This window comes from Haliaeetus leucocephalus, unplaced genomic scaffold, assembly GCF_000737465.1.
Source record: "Haliaeetus leucocephalus isolate CR32 unplaced genomic scaffold, Haliaeetus_leucocephalus-4.0 Scaffold587, whole genome shotgun sequence".
Taxonomy (NCBI): Eukaryota; Metazoa; Chordata; class Aves; order Accipitriformes; family Accipitridae; genus Haliaeetus; species Haliaeetus leucocephalus.
Window position 1 is genome coordinate 5,530,655 of NW_010973023.1, and position 21,276 is coordinate 5,551,930.

A 21,276-nucleotide genomic window follows, 5' to 3' on the forward strand; every position below is an offset into this window, starting at 1 on the left:
CCCCCGCCGCAGGGCGCTGCGGGCGGAAGGCGGCGGGGAGCTCCGCCCGCCGGGGTTGCCGTTCCGGGGCGCGGGCGGCCGTCGGCGGGAAGGGCGATATGGGGTTCACGGTGGAGAGCCTGAGGGAGGCCATGAAGTACATGGTGGAGTCGCAGGGCTTCGACCGGGTGCTCCGCAAGGTACGGGCGGGCCGCAGGGGAGAGGGCGGGCGGGCGTCCCGCCGGCGGCTGGCCGTTAGCGGCAGCCGCTGACTGGAGAGACGGCGGTTCGGCCGGCCAGGCGGGGCTGCTCGTTTAAAAAAAGCCGGTTTCCCTTTTTTTTCACTCTCTCGGAATGAAAGGCTGAGGTAAAGGCTGAGGTGCGTGTCCTCAGGCGCGGTCTCCTGCGCCTCAGTGCTCCGTGGGTTTCCACACGAGGGCTGGTATAAAGAGCTGCGTTTGGCTGGTACGGCTCTGAGGTAACGCTGCGTCAGGATCAATAAAGGTTGAATTGAGGTGTTGCCGTGTTGTCTTCAGCTTTGTAGCGTGTAGCTGCTGTGTAGGGTGGTCCTGTGGAGCAGTTTCAGTGTCCTCGTTAGATTTCGCAACGCTAGAATTCTCCATTTAATTTCTATTTGTGTAACTGTGATACGGAGTGACGCAGCAAATATATCTAAGAAAACCAACCATGTCAAAATCTGTATGTTTTGCACCCTACACGAGCAAATGTAATATTGGAAGCGGTGCTTTCATTGACAGTTCCACGATCCGATACATTTAATAGAAAGTAACTATTTGTAAAGCAACTCTTATACTCTCTTGTTTCCCCAAGACGTTTTGGTCTTGTATAGAAAAAGTATAGAGCTTTAAGTTTAAGAAGTTCACTTATTTATAGAGTCTAATTAGTTCTTAGTCACCTCTTCACTGTAGTAACTTCCCTCTACCTTAAAATCCTACTAAATGGAGAGCCAATGTAGTGTTTCAGCTCATAAAGGTAACTGGCTGGAAGTGAGCCGTGGGAGACAGGCTTCCTGCCTTGCTCTGGAATACTTCTAGGCTTCTTCTGCAATCTCCTCTTAAAATTATGCTGCTGTGAACATAATCATAATATCAAAGTACAGTTTTGTTTGAATTTAAAGTATCTGCTGTTTTTCTGGGAGACACCTGAAGCCTTTCTTACCATAACTAAATATGAGTCAAGTTTTTTCCTGTTCTGGAAAAGACAGATTTTAGTGTGAAACTTTTCAGTTCCAGCATCAGACTTAGTTTCTGGTTTAATTCCAGTGTGGTATCTATGTAGGGCTTAACGACTGTGGGTTTGAAAGCCCCTTCTCCAAAGAAGTAGAGCATCGCAGTAGTGGTTGGAAGCCGAAGCAGCATACTGTTCACGGAGGCAGACGCGTGGGAGGACAGGCACAGAAGGGCTGTGAGAAGTACAAACACAGCTCTACCTGTGGAAGTCCTGGAAGTGTTCAAATACTGAACCGTTTTCGTCAAGGAGAGCAGGCAGCTAGTGCCAGATCAGAGCAATGACAAATGAAATGAGATGCCTTCCTCTCCTGGCTGATGGATTGGAGCACTCCCTGACAGTAGTGGAAGCCATCTGCTCCCAGTGTCAAGCGTCCGTGAAGTCCTCATTAGAAATTCTGTCAGAAACTTAGGCCTCCAGTCAGTACAGCACAGCATGCCTGGTTTAGGACTCGGGATTTTCATTGATCAAGGTGCTATTTTCTATATTAGGACACTGGCTCAGTGATTTCCCCTCTGCTTAATTGCAGCTTTTTCCGTTTGTAGACAGACTGTGTACTTGTCCCTGTTTTGGCTGGGATAGAGTTAATTTTCTTTCCAGTAACTGGTATAGTGCTGTGTTTTGGATTCAGTATGAGAAGAATGTTGATAACACACCGATGTTTTCAAGTGGTGCTAAGCAGTGTTTATGCCAAGTCAAGGATTTTTCAGCTTCTCATGCCTAGCCAGCAAGAAGGCTGGAGGGGCACAAGAAATTGGGAGGGGACACAGCCAGGACAGCTGACCCAGACTGGCCAAAGGGGTATTCCATACCATGTGACGTCATGCCCAGTATATAAACTGGGGGGAGTTGGCCGGGGTGGGTGTGGGGTGGATCGCTGCTCAGGAACTAACTGGGCATCGGTCAGCAAGTGGTTAGCAATTGCATTGTACATCACTTGTTTTGTATATTCCGATCCTTTTATTATTGTTGTTGTTGTCATTTTATTATTGTTATTATTATTTTCTTCCTTTCTGTCCTATTAAACTGTTCTTATCTCAACCCACAAGTTTTACTTTTTTGTTTCCCCCCCTAATTCTCTCCCCCATCCCACAGGGTGGGGGCGAAGTGAGCAAGTGGCTGCGTGGTATACTTAGTTGCTGGCTGGGGTTAAACCACGACAGTACTACATCATCATTTATCTTAGTATCGTTTCTCTGCAAAATTTGGATAAAATTTGGCCTATCAGAAAGGGGCATGGGCTGAAACTGAGCTCTTACACTGCATTATAAATAAGGAATAGTGAAACTGGAGACACTTCAATCTTAATTCCTTCTAAGATTAAAAAGATTTAAGTCAACTCAGCTGATACGGTATGGAAACATATAAGTTAAAAAAAAAACTTTCTAAAAAAATTAGAAAATTAGTAGGAATTATAATAAATATTATGCCCACATTTCACTTGTGACAGTCTAAAGGTACTTCAGAGTCTTAGTTGTAGGTGTAAATATATATGCTGAACTTACCCCAGTTTTGCACCTGCTTTCAGATTTTGAATATAGTGCTACTAACTGAAGAAACTTGAAAAAAAGATTTTAAAAGACTGAATTGCAGTAACTTCTTGGTCTCAAAAATCCAGCTTCTTGCGTTGGCTACAGGGGGAAGCATGGTACCATAGATGTACTGTAATTTTCTATTTAACACCCATGGGCTGGAATAAAAGTGTATATGCAAATCACGATGCTGTAATACAGTGTGATACAGTCTTGGATACTTCTACCAAGGAATATGAATTTCAGTTCAGGGAGGCCTATCTGATTAGCATTTCCAGTGCTCATTTCAAAATACTGATTTTTACTGAGATTGCTCTAGTATAATGATTAATGAATTACTGTCAGTCTCGTTTCCATTTTGTGAGCTAACAAATACACTTTCACAGCTATGGTACGCACAGATAGAGCAGTTTTGTGTTTCCTCTAATCTGGCTTCTCAGTTACAGATTAAAGCAAAAGGAAGACTGAAGAATGTTGTCTCCTAAGCAATTCCTGAGAGCATAGCAAGTATTGAAGTTTTGTTAAGCTGTCAGTTTAAATATTTATCTGCAGTAGAAATACAATTTTTTCTAAGGCAACAATCTTCTGCTCAAAATTTATGGAAATACCTAATGTGACAGTTGAATTCCTGTATTTTCCATCTTTTAATTTGTCTCATGAGTCCAGAATTAAACAAGATTTACTTTCCATTTGATTCAGGGCAGTATTCAGTGTTGGTACTATTGTCAGTAAGCTGTTTATTCCTTTTTTGGTCATACAGATGAAACTTCTGTCTGCAACTCCTGGAAAAGTTGTTTGTGAAATGAAAGTAGAGGAGGAGCATACAAACAGAGGTGGCACCTTACATGGAGGCTTGACAGCCACACTTGTGGATGTGGTGTCAACAACAGCGTTGCTGAACACAGAAAGAGCAGTGCCTGGGGTCAGTGTGGACATGAACATCACGTAGGTATCATCCACCATGTTTACCAGAACATACTAACTTCTCTTCCCCTAATACGGTATTGGTTCCATTGTACTTTGTTTCTATGCTGTAGTACTCACCTCTTTGGTTTCAGAACTCTTGTCTTGATAAATTAAGGGGGGACTGTATTTGGGGATATTGCCATTTGATTGCAAAATTCGAGTTGGACTGACTTAAGCTTTTATTTGCTACACACGTTTAAGAGACAGTTCCCATTCGTTCATAGAATGTAAAGGGATATTGATATGTAGTAAATTTTAGTCTTATGAAATTGGCTCAACTTCTGTCTTCACTTGCGAAGATGTGTCAGAGTGTGTCCTTAAACACCAAGATCTAGGGTAAGCAGCTTTTTATAAACCCTTTTTTAGTATTAGTCCAAAAAATGTTAGAACAGGAAAAATATTAAACCAGGAAACAGTTCAGGTCTGTTGTATGCTTATATAGAGGGTGAATTACAGATTGAATCAGAATTTCTCAGTGGAGGAAGATTGCTTTGTTCTAGGTCATTTAAAGGTAGTTTTATACTTAGAATAGTTCTTCCTGTAATGCAAATTTAAAGCACAGTGTCTTTAAAAAAAAAAAAGAAAAAGTTGTTCTGAAACCTTCTTTGATCATGCTATTATAGCTTGTCAACTTTGATTCATTACTTTTAATGAAGAGATTATGATTGATTGGAACTAAAGTAATCCTACTTGGAATAACTAACACAGAGCATTAAAAATCTTGGAAAAGTAAACCCTCATCAAAACTGTCTTAAAAAAAAAAAAAAAAGCTCTAAAAGTGTGGGGGGAGTGATCTATATCTTTACCAGGTTCCCTCCTTTCCCCCCCCGCCCAGCACCTTCCGATTTCTCCACTGAGGAGTGGGACTGGAGCATCTATTTAAGCTTTATACTACCACTGTGATAACTAGGAAACTACTGGAAATGAAAACCTGAAATTCTCCTATGATTATGTTTTTCTCCCTACAGTAGTATAGCAAGAGGCTAAAACCTGAATTATTTACACTGTCAAGTATGCCTAGCCAATTACATAAGGGCTAAAATAGTAAGAAAGTTCTCTCTCCAGAGGTGATCCAAAATGATTGCATAGCATAACCTTTAGGAAATGTTATGTGAAGCAATATTAATAGCTTTGTTTAACCCAGACTACTGCTTTTATTGAACAAGTGATACTGGATGTCAAATACTAGTATCATACAACTTCTTCCTTTTTCGGAAGGAACTTTTTAAAAAATTGGCATGAGGAAACTATTTCGGTAATGGAAAGAACAGAGAAACTTTTTTTTTTTTTAATCACAAGAGGATCAGCAGCAGCCTCTGAGAACAAAACAAGTCTGAAACCCTGCCCCCTGTCAACTAATGGGACTTGTGCTACATCAGCATTAGGCGTTACTGACGTCCTTTTGACATGGTGTCATGTATAAAAATGGACTGCTTGATGAAATTTTTCTCAGTAAGATTTATATCCAGTAATTATACATTCTCCTCTGTAATTCTAACATTTGAATATTGTTCCCTTACCTCAGATCATGGTTGGATCATGTTCCTCCTAATTCTTCCCAGGTTTTTTGTGGGGGAATTTCTTCCTGTTCCCTGGAGAGTGTGTTTTAAAAGCACACCCTCCTACTCATGTAAATAAAACCAGAGAGTTATCTAATGAACGGAAACAGCATTAAACCTGGGAAGTTTGGAGGCCTCCCAGATTTCCATGATTCTTCTCTGACCAGGGTATGGGAAGCAGTTAACCTATGCTGAGGTTCTATACAGAAATGACCTTCTGGAGCCTTTGTAACAGAGACATTTTGCAGCTGAACCAGCCAGACTGGTTTAGAAAGGCTTTAGGGAGCCAGCAGTGGCTGGAATAGGACTTGTAGCTGAACTTGTAGCTGAGGTCTTTGATACCTAATTGCTTGTGTTCCAAAATGGACTGTTCCTCAGAACCAAGCCAATGGGTTTCTTTCTGTCCTCCATTTTCTCAGAGAACTCTTATAGTGAATTACCACTGCAGTACGCAGAGGAACTCAAGGACTTTAAGAAGTGGGGATTTGCAAGCAAGTGTTAGATGTGTCTTTATTACTCACATTTGCTAACTCCCTTCATGATAACCTAAAATGCAGGAATATTATTGGATTTGTGCTCTGTACAGCCTCTTACCTGTTCATTTTGTTCTTCATTAAAGATACACTTCTGCTGCAAAGATTGGAGAAGAGATACTGATTACAGCTCAGATTTTGAAGCAAGGAAGAAATATTGCATTTGCCAGTGTGGATTTAACAAATAAGGCAACAGGAAAGTTAATTGCACAAGGTAGACATACAAAGTATCTAGGAAATTAATATAAGAAAGTAATTTTAAAAATAATAATGTTGGGCTTAAGAATCCTATACAGAATGATTTTCTCATTTATGCAATAAGACATCATCTGCACAAAGTTGTGATAGTCTATATAAAATGAATTTATCTCACTCCCATAACGAACGAATTTCTTAATTACCACCAAAATTGCTACAAGCCTAAAATTAGTGCCTATTTTGGGACGAACAACATGATAGCATGGGGATGCATCTGGCTTTTTTTGGTCAAGATAGCAGAAGGGAAGAGCCTTTGTACAAGCCATATGGTTTACCAGCATGACAGTGTTCTAAGAGATCTCTGTTTTCTTTGCCTGTGGTGTCATCATGTGACAAAGCAACCCTGTCTTCAGGCCTGTCACAGTCACGTTCAAACAACACTATACACGCTCACAAACTAAACTGCTTGTTCTGTAAGATGGTCATACAGACTTCCTATAACATAGTGTGAAACTGGTTTGAAAGCGTAAAGCAGGCTAATACAAAATGTGATTTACTGTAACATTCAAAAGTATTCAATAAAGTTTTCTGAAACTATCTTTTTAAAGATTATTTAATAGTTTTGTAATCTCTTTGCACTGAGTAAAAGCTTGCCAGCATGGAGTGGCTGAGAGAGGGTGCAGTGGAACCCTTGTACGCAAGTTCACCTGAGTTTTCATTATCTCCCTGCGATTCCTGAATGTGACAATGCACTTACTTACATCATCAGGGCTTTTCACCTCTACCTACCTGAAGTTCTGGCTATATTTGTTTAAAAATCATCAGCTGAGAGTTAAAGATGTATCAGAATAAATTTGGTGAGCCTTTCGTCAGGCTAAGGCTGTAGATTGTCTGACTTGGGTTGAATGTGGTAGAGTTAAGCTGCTTTTCATCAGCTGAAGACTTGTCTCCTCATGCACTGTTGGGGACAGGTTTAACTGCTTTCTCCAAACTGATGACACATGATGCTTGGCAAGGCTATCACACTGTAAAAAAAAAAAAACTGATGCAAGTTTACGTAAACCATGACCTTAGTTTTTCTTCTCTAGCGGGAGATTGGAAAAAGTTAATCTACATTAGTAAAGGGCATGCCTAATTCTTTTTCTCATGGGAGTTGACTCGTTGTTTTCAGTGATTTGAATTTTGTCATTAAATGTGCAGTTAGGGCTTTTGTTGTGCATTCCTAAACCTAAATAAATAATTTCCAATGAGTTAAGTGACCTGTTCATGCAGACTGATTTTCAATATGAAGTTGAACAAGTTTACTAATACATCAGCAATCTTTCCAAAATTACTTTCAAACAAGTGATATAGCTGATAATTTACCCTTCAGTAGAAGTTTTCTAAAAAAAAAAAAACAAAACCAACAAACCTACAGTGGGCTCAGGCTATCAGCATGTATTTTTGCTGCAAGTTTAGAACAGTTGTTTGTGCTATATACATTCTCAACAAAAGCTTTTTCTGTGAGACTGTCTCAGAAGCATACATGGCTTACATGCCTGTGGCTAGTTGAAGTTTTAATAGTAGCATCCTCTCTTCCACAGTACGTTCGTAATTATTTTTTCCCCAGTACTTGCACTCATGCTCAGAATCATCCCTGAATCTCACTTATAGAAACACAATGCTTTGCTAAAGCAGTTCTGTGAAGATACGTATTACAGGAGCAACCTTTTTTGTTTACATCTTTGCTCAGCAGAACTATATGCATCACTGCATTAAATTCTCACTTTACAGCTTCCTCTGCCTGGAGCTCTACTGAGTCTTAAGCATCTCCAGCTCCTCTGCAGTTACTGGCATGAGCAGACAGAAAGAATCCACCATAGCATGCGGACACACCTAGTGGGTTTAGCAATTCTGTTCTGGTTGTCTTCCTATTAACATGTTCTGGCATCTCCAGTCATCTTTTTTTCTCATTCTTAAGTTTACCCCTTTACTTCCAGAGGTCACCCATGTAGTAGACTGTGAGGAAAAAGAAGTGAGGATTAAAACTGCTCCCCCAACTACTATAAACCCACCCCCCTTCACTGGAACACGAGTGTGATTTCAACTATTATCTGAAGTAAAAAGGCAGAGGGTGAGAATGAAGGAGGTGCCAAATTCAATACATGCCAAAAATTGGGAACACTCTCAGCTCTGCGTGCTGGCACAACTCTGTGTAACTGTCCCACTGCAACTTAACATGACTTCCCTCAATCAAAGCTGGCTGCGTCAGGAACCTACTATAGTTAACTGGTCTCATTCTATCACTTAGCATTCATCGTATCTACATAATTACAACTGAAAAGCATCCAGGCAAATTAAGAGTGGCAAACCTCAACACCAGAAACAACAGTATCCTCCTGTTCCCGTTCGAGCCTGGCAAGGACTGTTGCAGACCGAGAGGGAAATGGAAAAAAAAAAAACCCTCCCTGACGTAACAAGTGAATTCTCTGCTCCCTTGTAACAGACTATTCACCACAGTATTTTAGTGCTGCCCAATTAATAAGAGGGACATCATTAATACGCAGGCCAGTTATTTTGAAGTGGTTCATTAAACTGATTATTTTAAGACAACCTTGTCTGTTATCCCTCCACCAGCAGCAGCATGTGTAACTCTTAATTTATTTCACAACTAACTTAGGCTTTGAGATGATCTTAGAAGGAATTGTCGCAGTTGAGCTTGCTTGGCTTTGGGAATAAACTGTCAAACATCAGACTTAATATTTGGAAGCGTTCGTTACTAACTTCACCCTAACCTACATGTTGAAAAATCTGTTATCTTACCTCAGCTGAATCTCAAAGGAAATAATGGAAGAAAATTACCATAATAAGGACAAATGGTACATGGTTCCACCTGGCATCAGAACAAACATCTCCTGTGGGGCTGACCTGGTTCCATCACTGCAGATTTACGTATAATTCCCTTACAAGCAAGCAAATAAAGTGACCTGATGAGATCATCTTGAGTCTTGGTAGTACACCAGATTACATATCCAATAACCGACAGGCATCTGTAAGCTCCATATCTTACAGCTGCAAATGAGACTGTCGTTCCCATATTGTGCTGCTTGGGGTTTCTTTTTTCTAGTCTTTTTTTTTAAACATACCAAACACCTACACCATACTCCTTGATGTCTAAAGGTCTGTCCTTACAGAGTGCCACATGTAGCAGTACGTGACATGTTGTGGAACAGTTTGTTTCTATCAGTGAAAGTAACTGCAGCTTCCCACTTCGTGCCAATATTGGTCAGCCAAGACTTTCATGCTGTTTTCATGTTACTGCTATTGCAGGAACGCATTCAGACTGACACCCAGGCATTTGCACAGTGGTAGAATTGTGCATTACAGATCCCTTGAGAAAATGAGGAATCAGAACAGAATCGTTCCCACTGGCATTTGAGTCCAGATACTAATCAGGGCAAATACCGATCACAGATTAAGGTGCCGTGAGAAGGGATTTAGTCATTAAGGATTCCAGCTCTCGGGAAGAGGCAACTTGTCAGCGATAAAACAGTGGGGAGGAGAGGGTAAGGAAGGACATCACTGCTGAAACAGGCGTTAAACTATCAGGACTCCTTGTTACTCTTTCAGGTTGAGCCACCTGTCACAGGGGTCTCCTGGCTGAGCTGCTTCACCCAGGTTACTCTGCCAATTTAATTACAAACTAGTTGGTTTACAATTCTCAAACTGGCAAGCATTGCCACCTAAAGGGGATGGGGGCGGGGGGGGGAATTAGGCTGTTAAGTAACTGTTCTGAACAGCAGTTCAATTCTGTTCAGCTTCATTGACTGGCTCCGAGCCACTGCCAGGGCGTACGGAAGAATTTCCAACTGCGTTTTATCACTAACCAACCATTTTAGAATCCTCTATCTGCAGAAACCATTTAGCCAGTAGAAAGAAACCTCAAAACCTCACTGTCCAAAGGAATGAAGAAAAAAGTATTTTGATTCCTATTTTGCTACTTAAGAGTTCAGAAATGACACAGTGACAGTTATTACCTTTGTGATTCTGCAATGCATTCACTGAACGACTGTGGTGACCAGATCCCCTGGTCCCAAGCTGCCATGATTGTGGGACACTGCAGCATATACAGCTCTCACCTAAACCAGAGTAAATTACCTGCAAGCTCTAATCAAACAAGACACATTGGCTGTCCTCCAGAAAAAACACCAAACTACTGTTGTTCACCAAAACAGTACCTGGGGCTGTACCACTGCAGTAAGAATCTGGATCTTTGATTTCTTTTGCTTAAAAGCAGCAGCTGCTCGAACAGATTTCAAGAGTCCAGGAAAGCAGCTTGTAGAGTGTGTGCTCTAGCATACACTAATTGTGCTCATATTAAGGGACCTTTCCATATGTAAATCCCTTCCAAGCAGAACTAGGTCATAGATATCTTCAGCCCTAAAAAGCATTTCAGTCAGCCATGCAGAACAGAAATGCTGCTTATCACTGAGCTTGCTTCAGTTAACCTGTAGAGGTGATGCACCCCTCCACAGCATCAGCACTGTAGTCAGCCTTGTGAGCCCCCACCTGCAGTGCACAAACCAGAAAGCGCAGCATCTCCTACCGTAGGTGGAACTGCAGTTTCCTCCTCCTATTTCTGACAGGAGAGAGTTCATCTGTACTCCAAGAACACCGCAACAGGGAAGATCTAAACACCAAACTAATGCAAAGCACACAGCCCCTGTGCGCTACAGCAGGGAAAGAGCTAAGGGACCTTCCAGTTGCAGTGTAGAGGCTCACTTGCTCACTCTGAGCTTTTTAACTCACAGTCATGCTGAGCTCCTGCAGTGAAGTAGCCTAACATGTACAGAAGACACCTACAAGCTGAGGCCTTGCTCTCACAACACCCACATGGCACCAAGTAGTACAGGTGCAAACGAAGGCCAAACCTATACACAGAAATGTCCTTTTTGTGTGCTAATGATAATAAGGGACAAGTAGTAATACTGGCCTTATGGTTTGGGAAAGAGTGATTTATATGTAAAGATTACCAAAATGAAAAATTCCTCAAAAGGAATTCTAGAATAAACACCACTCGCTAGTCCCATGCCTCAAACAGCCATGCTAAACTTTTTTTCCCTTTTGTAAAACACTATTAAAACCCTTTATCTCATTACTTCATTCCGGAAAGCTGTTCCAGAATCTGTAGGCTTATACAACTTCTGATTTTCCTGCTGCTAACCACAAAACTAAAAATGGAAGAAGCTTCTCCAGGTCAATAAAGTAAAACAGCAACTAAGTAAACTCACACCACATGTGTCTCTGCTTAGTAAATGTAGTCTAGCAATTCTTGACTTTAACAACTGTCATCCTAGTGGCAGGAACCTTAACATAACCTTAAATGAAGCCTGTAGCAGTCCACTAGAATAATCTCACACTTAAGGAGCAAAAAACCCTTAAGTGACCATTTTTACTGTTCAACCCCCAGAGATCCAGATTTAACATGAGATGGGTGTTCATTAACTGCAAGTCACCTAATGACTCAGCACATGACAAGTACAAGAAAATCCAGCATTCTCCCGGCAGCAAAACAGAAACAGGCAGGGAAGGACACCTGTAGACCTCACAAGCTGGAAGTATGTACAAGGAGCAGGATTTCATGGCACTTGTATGGGGTTTTAAAGGGATTTTAAAACTAATACATCATGCCTTAATGTGTCAACAAAAAGATGTGGATATTCGCAAGGACCAGAGCACTTACACGTAGTGAAAACTGATCCTCTGCTTGTTTTGTATTTTGCAAATACAGATCAAGTAGATCTTTCAGGGATTTAATTTTTTAAGAGGTCTAGAAAATTTAAACTGGCAAAGTTACCATCTTTCCACCAGCTTTGTTCCTCATAGGCTTAACCTTCTGCTATGCAAAAAAAATCAACTTGTAGCAAGAGATCAGTACCTTGATCTAAAGCTTTCAATGCACCAAGATTAAGTTTCTACTTTGAGTAGCCATTTTTTTCTTTTTTTAAAGAGAAACACTGAATAATCCCAATGTGTTTCTAGTACTTGATGTATCGCTTAGCACAGCAATTTTAGTGGAATGGAATAGCTTTCGAGAAGCAATTTATGCTTTGTTTGAGACAGATGTGACAAAGGGCATCAACTGCCAACTAGCTACAGGCCTATTACATTTGTACAATGCTTGTACAAGCTGTTCTGTCCATCTTGCCATATTTTTGTTAACACTTGTGCAGCTGAAGAAGCTTGAAGTGTGAAGGGAAACTATGCAGCCATGTATAGGCAATGACACTTAAGTTTCTCCTCATCATCTGGGAAGCACCTGACACAAGCTTCCCTTCACCAGACACTTCATTTAGATGCAAGAGATTGAATGGGCCTCTCTCTACTTCATTTTGCTGCCTCCACATTTATCCCGGCCCCATTCACACTTGCCAAGTTCACATGACAAATCCTCAAACAATAGCCTGGTAAAACTGCCATATTCAGGCAAGATATTGAGCGTATTTCAATCCTTGGTATTAGCATATCCAAAGAAGCCACACGAACAGCTGACAGCAGGTAGTAACGAAAATTCTTCTCCTATAAAAAGAGGCCTTTTTGTATTTACAAACAGCTTCACTGAACAAACTAATAAGGTTTACACAGTCACAAACTCTGCTTTGTAAACATTAGTTTTCTGAAATAAAACCTACACTCTGAAGTTAAGAAAGCCTACCAAAAAGCCACTAAGGTGATATAAAGAGGGCCTGAAACCAAAAGCTGGATATTGTGAACAGCTTCCATTCACTTCTGGAGGGCATTTTGCTGAAGTAACTTAACAGAAGAATATTCCGAGATTGAACTAGAAGCTCCATTGAGGAGGAGTGGGACAATTTCAAGTTTAATCTTTTCCCTCAAAAGTCATCCTGTTTAGGTGGAGAAAGAGACACCTTTCAAAGATGCCAAATGATTTCAGAACAAACTCTCATACACTCCCCGAGATTCTCATGCTCTGAAGCCTATTGTTCCCCTTTATCTTTCTTCCACAACTTACACAATACAGATAGCTATCAACTCAACCTGATAGCACAGCAAAAGTGTAACGTTTGTTAGCTGGGTAGAATAGACCACATTTAACAAAATTATTATACAACCATGTTCTCCCAAGAAAGCAAAGTATTATTTAACTCTGGGATCACTGTCACAAAGAACAAGTAAGTAGCCTGTGCATCCCACACAAAACTAAAAAAGCCATTAAACTGAAGAGGTTGTTCCCTCCCTAATACAGAGAATTAAAGTTAAGGATCATACCATTGCTAACATTTAAAAAAGCATTGTATGCAGCCACTCAGGCTAACATCTTGAGGCTTCTTCTACGAGAAATCAGAATGAAGAAAACCAAAACTCCTAATGCAAGAACTAAGTCATTTGCTTTGCTAACCAAGATAACCATGGACATACTCTCTCTGCTGCAAGATGATGTCCAAAACAACAAATTAAGAAGAAACAAAGGGATTGCACTGAGGAAACAAAATCCAAACTCATGAAACAAGCGTTCAAGATCCTACAAAATGTCTCTCAAGCTTCATGTTGACACTTGGTATTATGTCTTACAGGCCATTTGAAGGGGCACTTAAAGCTGGGAAATTTTAAGTACTATTAGCAGGTATGGTGGTTACTAAATATTCTAGAAAGTCTTGGCATTCTGTAGAGCAGCATTTTCAACATATTTCTTTGTAACTTAAGGCATTTACTAATGTGAAGTTGCAGCTTTTGGGTGGTGTTTTTCTAAGGAGCTCCAGTTTAACCTGTAGGATGACCAAAGAACTAAAAATATCCATGTACCAATACAATAGTATGCTAGTAATTCAATTATTTCCAACAGCTACTTTTCAGAACAAACATACTGCCCACATACAGAACACCTTTGCCACTACTCTTTGTTAATCTTACTACCATTTTACAGCCTGTACATTTTCAGTGTTTGCAATGGGTGACACCAAGACACTGCTAAAATTCAATTCATAGGATTTCCATAAATAAAACCAGTCATCTTTCACCTAATTTTATTTAAGTTCCAATTTTTTCCAATTCCAAACAAAAGCTAAATACAAGTTTTTAACAGGTAAGCACTAGTTTTATCCAAAGGGAGCAGGCTTATGCAGTTTTACTCCAGTAAAGTACTCAACCCTTAAGCAGAGCCTTCTTTGTCATCAAAACTATACAGTAGTCTTCCTTTTATCATTGCACAATCTTAAAATGTTCTGTCAGAACCAACTTTTGACACTCCAAACACTATTTTACATTGTTTTATAATGTCTATTCCAAAAGAAAAAAACCTCAACGGGTTTTCCATAAGAAATGTTTTAGAAACCAGTATGTCCTGCACAGTTCACCTGCAAGTTTACAAGTCTCAACTCTCAAGAAAAAATAATCCTCTACCAACATTGTTTCTGCAGCTATTATTTTACTTTATTTTTAGCTGCTTTAGCAACTTCAGACTCCAGGTCTGCCTCATCTGTATAAATGCATCCAACTCAAAAAGAATACTTTCATACAGTTATACAGCAACTTGGGGAAAGAGATCCAAAACAAAAGTGCCAGTAAACTTAGACATGGCCCAGCAAAATAAAAGAGGCAAAAAATGCCTACACATTAAATGAGATGCTTTTTTTTAAAGAAAGATTTCTTTCCCGCATTTACTTCCTATTGTAATAGCCACTTTTCTGTTCATTAAAATGAATGATAGTGCTCTTTGATACAATCATTAACAGCAAAGCTATAAGGCTTTTATACCCGTTACATTCACTTCTCACCCTCCAAATACTGATGGTTAACATTATAGATGTTAGGGGGCATGACCAGCACAAATGGGAACACCACCACAAATGATCACTTTGTGCTTTCGGATACATTTGTTTCAGTGTACAGTCCCTTCATTTCACATTTTAGTAAGATGCTGATGCAGTGCAGAAGCGTGCAGAGCATCCTCTCTTTCACAAGGTCCATGCAGAAAACATCTAAAAAAAATGTAAAGTTCTGAGATACAAATGATAAAAAAAATCCAGGATGATCAAGTTTCACAATGTATAGTGTTCTGAACATGAGTCCATTTTCTTCTAAATTCTGAAAGAATAAAGTGGTGAGGAAAGTGAAAATCCACTGCTGCATTCTGTGATCTTCCCCATTTTGCTGGCCAGTACCTTACTCTGGCATGTAAGGACGGAGGTGATCCTCTATGGTACCAACCGTCCAGTGAGTGAGCTGCTCCTGTGGCAGGTACAGGCAGATGCTGCATAACTTGAAGATTGTAGCTTTGTTTTTTGGAGTCTAGAGGCAAAGAAAAACCCAAAGAAAAACTATTAAACATGAAAGGTAACTCAAGACTAACAGGCAGACCCCCAGCAGATCCAGCCCAATTATTAGCTTGCTGCTGGTTGTGGAACCACAGACATTTAAAAGCCACTGTTTCATCCGTATAAACAGCTCAAACTCAAAATTAGTCTGTGACCTGTAATGTCCAAAATATTTTCACTACTCTGTTCATTCTTCACTTGAATAATTTCTGTAGTATCACCCACATTAAGCCAATGTTTTAATTCTTCCAAAACACCATTAAGTCTATTTTAGAACTTAATTTTCAATACAAGAACATTAAATTCATTCTATGTGAACACATCTGTGGCCCACAGCTAGTTTTTGCATGTATGAATCCTATTTATACTGTAAGGTTCCTCTGAAACTGCTGAAATGCAAGCATGAATGCATGATCAATTTTTCTACTTCAGTATTTTGCAGTAAAATCACTGATGTTCCTAAGAAAAAGTATTTTATCATTAAAAGACACTTGTTAAGAAGAGGGACAAAATAAACTTACCTGCAAGTGCTGTCTGTCAATGAAGAGAAACACTGACTGGTTAGGGTTGTTGACAACAATTCCAGTCTTGTCCTTTCGGCTCAGAACATGCAGAAACTGTTTTTCGTAGTCACCGTGATGAAATTCAAACTTGGCCTGCATTGTGTGAGGGAAGGGAATAAAATATTTATTAAGCTAAAGCTCACATTTAACCAATTAATCTTCTTCAATCTGGGGCTTTACCATGACTTTTGTTTCTTTCCTTTTCTCATCTATGAAAAGCAGAAAATTGGGGACCACAGCAACACCACCACACTTGAGTCTTGGCACTATTTAAAGCATTACCTAGTTTCATTCTGCCAACATTGACGTTAAGTCATTGCAACAATGGATTAACAATTCAAAGGTACAACTTTAACTGCATGTATAAAACCAGATTTAGCTTGTTGTGGCAGAACATCCCTGTGCATCAACAACACAGCACATTTCTTCCAACAGCTTCCCATTATTGCAGAACCAGCACAGAAAATACATGTAACATTGTTCAAAAATCTGAACGTAAACTGCTAAAGCTGGCTACTGAAAAAATAGTCTAAAATGTTTGAAGTTTATTTCAAGGTAAAATTATTATGAAACAATTCCATCTCAGACCCTCTTTCATCTAACAAAATACAGCAACTTAGGAAACTCGCAGACCCTTAATGACACCATCGTATTTAGACAAAGGTTCAACTGTACTAAAAGCCACATCTAATCCACTTGTACAAACACTAACATCATGCATGTATTTATACATACACATCATTTGCAAAGGCCCTTCAGACACTTAAATTCTGCAAGTGCTAACATAACAGTGCATAAAGATAGGAACCAGAATTTGGCATTCAAAACACTGACTACTTGATAAATAAAAACAGACAGCATACTTTAACATCCACAGAAATCACATACCTTATCAACTTATTGGTTAAGAAGAGACAGTACTTACCTTCCCCTCCAGGTGTAAGTTACTTACTGAAGTTATAAAAACAAAAACAAATACCTGAACAGGCCTAAAGGGTTCATCAGATCCCTTCCACCGAGAAAACAGGAGACAGACTATCTTCTCAATATCGTTACGAGGCCAAAGAATGAAGTCCATCTCCTGAGTACAGCCAATCACGTCCTGTAAGTAGTAAAGTTCTGTACTTACATTCCCTCCATTATAGTCAAAGATACAGATAAGCAACTTAATCTATACAGGCACATCATTTAAAGGTGGTACTTATTACCATGTTTATGTAATTTTCCATTTGTATTACTCTTAGCACAACTAAAGTCTTCCTTGCCTTCCACTGAGTTTTAGTATCAGAATCCAGTTAATATAAATTCCAACTTTAAGAAAACATTAGCAAAGACTATCTTCCAATATTCAGAGCAAACCCACTTAGTTGTACAGCAAGTTATTGCAAGAATTAACACATGCCTACTAAAGGACAAGGATGGCAAGAAGATATAATTCCCAAGGCATATCTGAGTGAGACAGATGAAAGGTCAAGCTTCAGCACTACATATTTAAACAGAATTTCAGAACAGAACACGTAGGCTGTTAACCCTTCAAACTAGATCCCATAAACACATGCCTGCAGAACCCTCATGCAGCACAGAGAAAAAAAGCAAGATTAGCCTTAAGATTCACAAGGAAAAGCACAAGTGTTGAAAAACTAGAATTCAGCAAGTGTCAAGAGGAACTTTACCCTGCGCATAGACTGGTAGCGGGGTGCATGAAGCTGTACTACATCCTTCTGCAGAAGCTCTAAGGAACTTTCCAAAGAATAGCTGGAATCCCGCACACCTTTCAGGATATTTTCTTCATAATTATTGGTCATGACTGGTATCACTTCAGACACTTCAAAAAGCGCTGACTTCTTCTTCTAAAAAAAGCACAGGTTACATCAAGATTACAATCCCTTCTAGGCAATTATAGCTAACAGTTTATTTCAGAGTTTATGATTTTCTCTTAGCATTCATATATAAAGTGCACATCACAAGTTAGGACTTTGACACAAACCACACTAAAATTTACATGCAAAATTTTATAAATTAAACAGAATCAGTCCAACAACTTTTTATAAGAAGTTGAAGATGTTTTTGTAGTCTCCAAAGATACAGATTTACACGCCAATCTTGCAAACATTAAAGTTGTATCCAACCATTAACAGAACTGCCCTTTTATCACATAGATTACATGACTTTGGGCTGACCAAGAGCCCTCTGCAAGCTTCTCTTTGCAAATCAAGTAACACTTCCCCCATCCCCATTTCCCCACCCCTGGCCTTTGCAATACTTTAAAGTTGGCCTTCTATGAAAAGTGAAGTCTTTCAATGCCACATTTGGTAGCAGTGCATGATCAAGATCCAATCTGAAGTTAGCTAGAAGTCATAACCTCCTCAAAGAAGGACTATTTTAATCTGCTAAATAACCTTTATGCTGACTACAAATATTTCAGTATCTCTCAAACAAGGCCAAAACATTATGGGGAATTTGGAAGAGTTTTTGCTGTATGTAAAATCACTTAAAGTTGTATGTCTCCTTCTAACAGCTTTCTTATAGCTCATGAGAAGTCTTGACCTATTTAAGAACTACATAACAGGCAAAGCATATTTTATCAAATAATCCTTCACACCCCCAGCCAGAACATATATAACAGGCACCTATTTGCTGACCAAGCTAGGCTGAGCTGAACTACTTTAAGCAAACTGGTACTGGATGGACATCTTCAGTTCACTGCGATAAGCAAATTTTACAGGATTTAAAACAGGCATTTGCAACAAATTTCTACAAAGCAACCAGGAAGTAGTATGAATGCTCCAACCAAAACTATTAAAGTCATATCATCTAAGAAAATCTAATTGTTACCACTGACTAAACATTCATATTTCTCTTTATGACTATGAGACAGTACCAAGAAATTACATCCCACTACATCCATCTCTGTTTGCACTAGAACTGATGAACAAAAGCAAACTGAACTTAGGAATTTCACGGAAACTTTTCAATTAAGAGTTCAAAGAACAGAGTCTTCATTAAAACACACATAACTATTACAGCAAATGCAAAAACTATACATTTGAGGGGCTTAAAGAATTTCAGTGCTTATCTACATGCATTTCGCACATTATGTACCCTGTTGCCACTTGCTTCTATTTTCACTTGTTCATCATTTGTTCAGCTCATTCACTTAGTATAAGCACCTATTTCTTCTGTGGACGGAAACTCTCCTACAATTCTGGGTCTAATTAACTTTAGAAATACCACCCTGGCCCAGACACGTAGCATCCAGCAGCAGGCGAGGCAGCCAAGCAAATGAAGACTTCCTCTTTTCCTCCCCACTCCCTTTCAAAATGGTAGCAGCAGTTTCACATATGCCTGCATGCTTGGGCCATTTCAGTGTTGCATTTTACAACTCCTCCCTTCAACTGCCAGGTCTTCCCTTCTGCTTTATCTAGTTAAACGCAGTAACTTTAGCAATCGCTCCAGCCAGGTCTCCCTTTCCAACTCCACTGTTCACAGCCAACAATTATGCAATTCAGACCCCAATTAGGCTTAATGAGTTACAGTAACTTTGAAAAATATTTACCCAATGCAGAAGTTACCAAGTAATCATTTAATGAGGCACTAGCACCCTCTGCATTACAAAACTACAAACATACAAAAAGCCAAAATTGCAAACATGAACTAAGTAAATTTTATAGCAATTAGCCATGTAAAAAATGTTAGAAAGTCAATGGAATTTATTCAGGATAAACCATAGGATGCAATCAGGCAGCAAGACTTTGCACAGTGTAGTCAACATGCATTGTAACAGACAACACAGTAAGAGAGAAACATTAAAACCAAGTTACCTTGTCTTTGAACACAAAGGCAATGTACATCTTGAAGTCAAACTGGTCAGCTAAAGATTCTTTTTTCTTTCTAAGCTGAGCACGAAGTCTGTTCAGAGCTTGTTTCTTCCGGGAGTTTGGGTCCCCCATTTTGTAATACAGGTGGTACTAAAGCCTTTGGAAACTGTTGCTAAACTATGGGCACCTTTTCGTAAGACTCAAGTACAACAGAAACAAGTCGTTTTATTCCTGCTAATACGACTGAATAGATAAAACACTAATGTAACCCAAAACCGCACCTCAGGCAATATTTTTACGAGAATGTCGTATCGGAGGGGTCAAGAAACAAAGTAAGTAGTTGTCCAGCCATGGCTGGACAAGAGGTTTACAATAAACCAAGAAAAAAAAACCCTAAGAATTTTGAAGACAAAAATTTGAACAGTTTAGCCGCAGGAATAAGTGGGTAAGAATGAGAAAAAAAAAAAACAAAAAACAAATCTTATCACAATTTATGTGTACAATAAAAAGCAACTGGCACAAGCCCAATCCATGGGGGGGGTACTTTTGCTCTGCTTACAAAAAAAAATGAAGCTGAAATTACAAATTGCGTTTTACCCCAGCCAGATTCATGACTCTACTGATTATTATTCCCAGCTTTCCACTATTGCTATGTTGCCCGTCTTTTTTTTTTTGTTCTTTAGAATTATTACACTTGGTGGAGAGCAGAGAAAAGGGTGCAAAGGAGGAGTGCACATCCTGGGAGGTATGACATTTCTCTGCCAACAACAACAAAATCAACTACAGACAACACAGTGCTGGTTTGCAGGGGAGCAAAGAGAAAAAACAGCGGAGTCATTTCTAACTTCATCCTGCTCATCATCAGGCACATCATTGCCCTGAGGCTACTGCTGCCAAAGAGAAGAGGGATCATGATGGCCATAGACGAGGGGCGGGCAGGGGTTCAAGGGACAGTATTATCTCACCTAGAGACTAAAACCCAAATCGGTGCCCCAAACCCGGGCTCCTTACCAGTGGGAGAGCCCTACATCCCCCAACACCTCACACGCTCCCTGGGCTGCCGATCCCCCGGGGATCCTTCTCTCTCTGCTGCTGCTGCGCTCCACAGCGAGCACAGTTAGCCGAGGCTGTGCATGGCCAATGCTTTTCGCTTCTCCTTAGGCCTCTCTCTACACAAGACGGCAGAGGCTGCAGCGGGCGGCCTGTGCCCAGGGCAGCGGGACACCCACAGTAGCACGGCGTCTCCCCTCTCACTTCATGGTCACGACTTGGAAAACATGGAGAGTTTTGCTCCTGCTTTTCTCGCAAAACAGGTTTTCGGTGTCAAAATTTTTGCGAGGTTTCTTTTTTTAATTGCAAGCCTAGGTTGCAATTTTAAACCTCTAAAACACCCTCCCCCCCAAAAAAGCAAATCCCCGGTTATCAGGTTATTTTCTTCCTCTCTCCAGACATTTTCCCCCCCAGGTGTTTGATTAGTCGGGGTTAAAAGTTTTTAGGTTAGCAAATTCGTCAGACCAGGTTAGGAAGAGGGGAAAAAGTATTCCCCCTCCTCTCTTGACAAAAAGA

The 21,276-nt window shown here is 40.0% G+C and overlaps 2 protein-coding genes across 4 annotated transcripts; one reads left to right on the forward strand and one right to left on the reverse strand.

The window, feature by feature from the left end:
* The first annotated feature begins 78 nt into the window (after nt 1-78).
* Nucleotides 79-7,060, forward strand: ACOT13 (acyl-CoA thioesterase 13). 2 transcript variants are annotated; one of them, XM_010577944.1, is made up of 4 exons: nt 101-179; nt 353-457; nt 3,520-3,704; nt 5,904-7,060. In XM_010577944.1, exons 3-4 carry the CDS (start codon nt 3,520-3,522, stop codon nt 6,058-6,060), a joined length of 342 nt encoding a protein of 113 aa, XP_010576246.1. In that variant the 5' UTR covers nt 101-179; nt 353-457; the 3' UTR covers nt 6,061-7,060. The 2 variants fall into 2 exon arrangements, with proteins under 2 accessions (XP_010576245.1, XP_010576246.1); XM_010577943.1 differs by lacking the exon at nt 353-457 and having other exon boundaries at nt 79-179.
* Nucleotides 7,061-14,022: 6,962 nt separating this feature from the next.
* LOC104838285 (chromosome unknown open reading frame, human C6orf62) lies at nt 14,023-21,276 on the reverse strand. Of its 2 annotated transcripts, none has more exons than XM_010577946.1 (5): nt 19,714-21,276; nt 17,566-17,739; nt 16,872-16,994; nt 15,851-15,985; nt 14,023-15,303 (listed from the first exon to the last, which is right to left on the reverse strand). In XM_010577946.1, exons 1-5 carry the CDS (start codon nt 19,840-19,842, stop codon nt 15,178-15,180), a joined length of 687 nt encoding a protein of 228 aa, XP_010576248.1. In that variant the 5' UTR covers nt 19,843-21,276; the 3' UTR covers nt 14,023-15,177. The 2 variants fall into 2 exon arrangements, with proteins under 2 accessions (XP_010576248.1, XP_010576247.1); XM_010577945.1 differs by having other exon boundaries at nt 17,566-17,742; nt 19,714-21,271.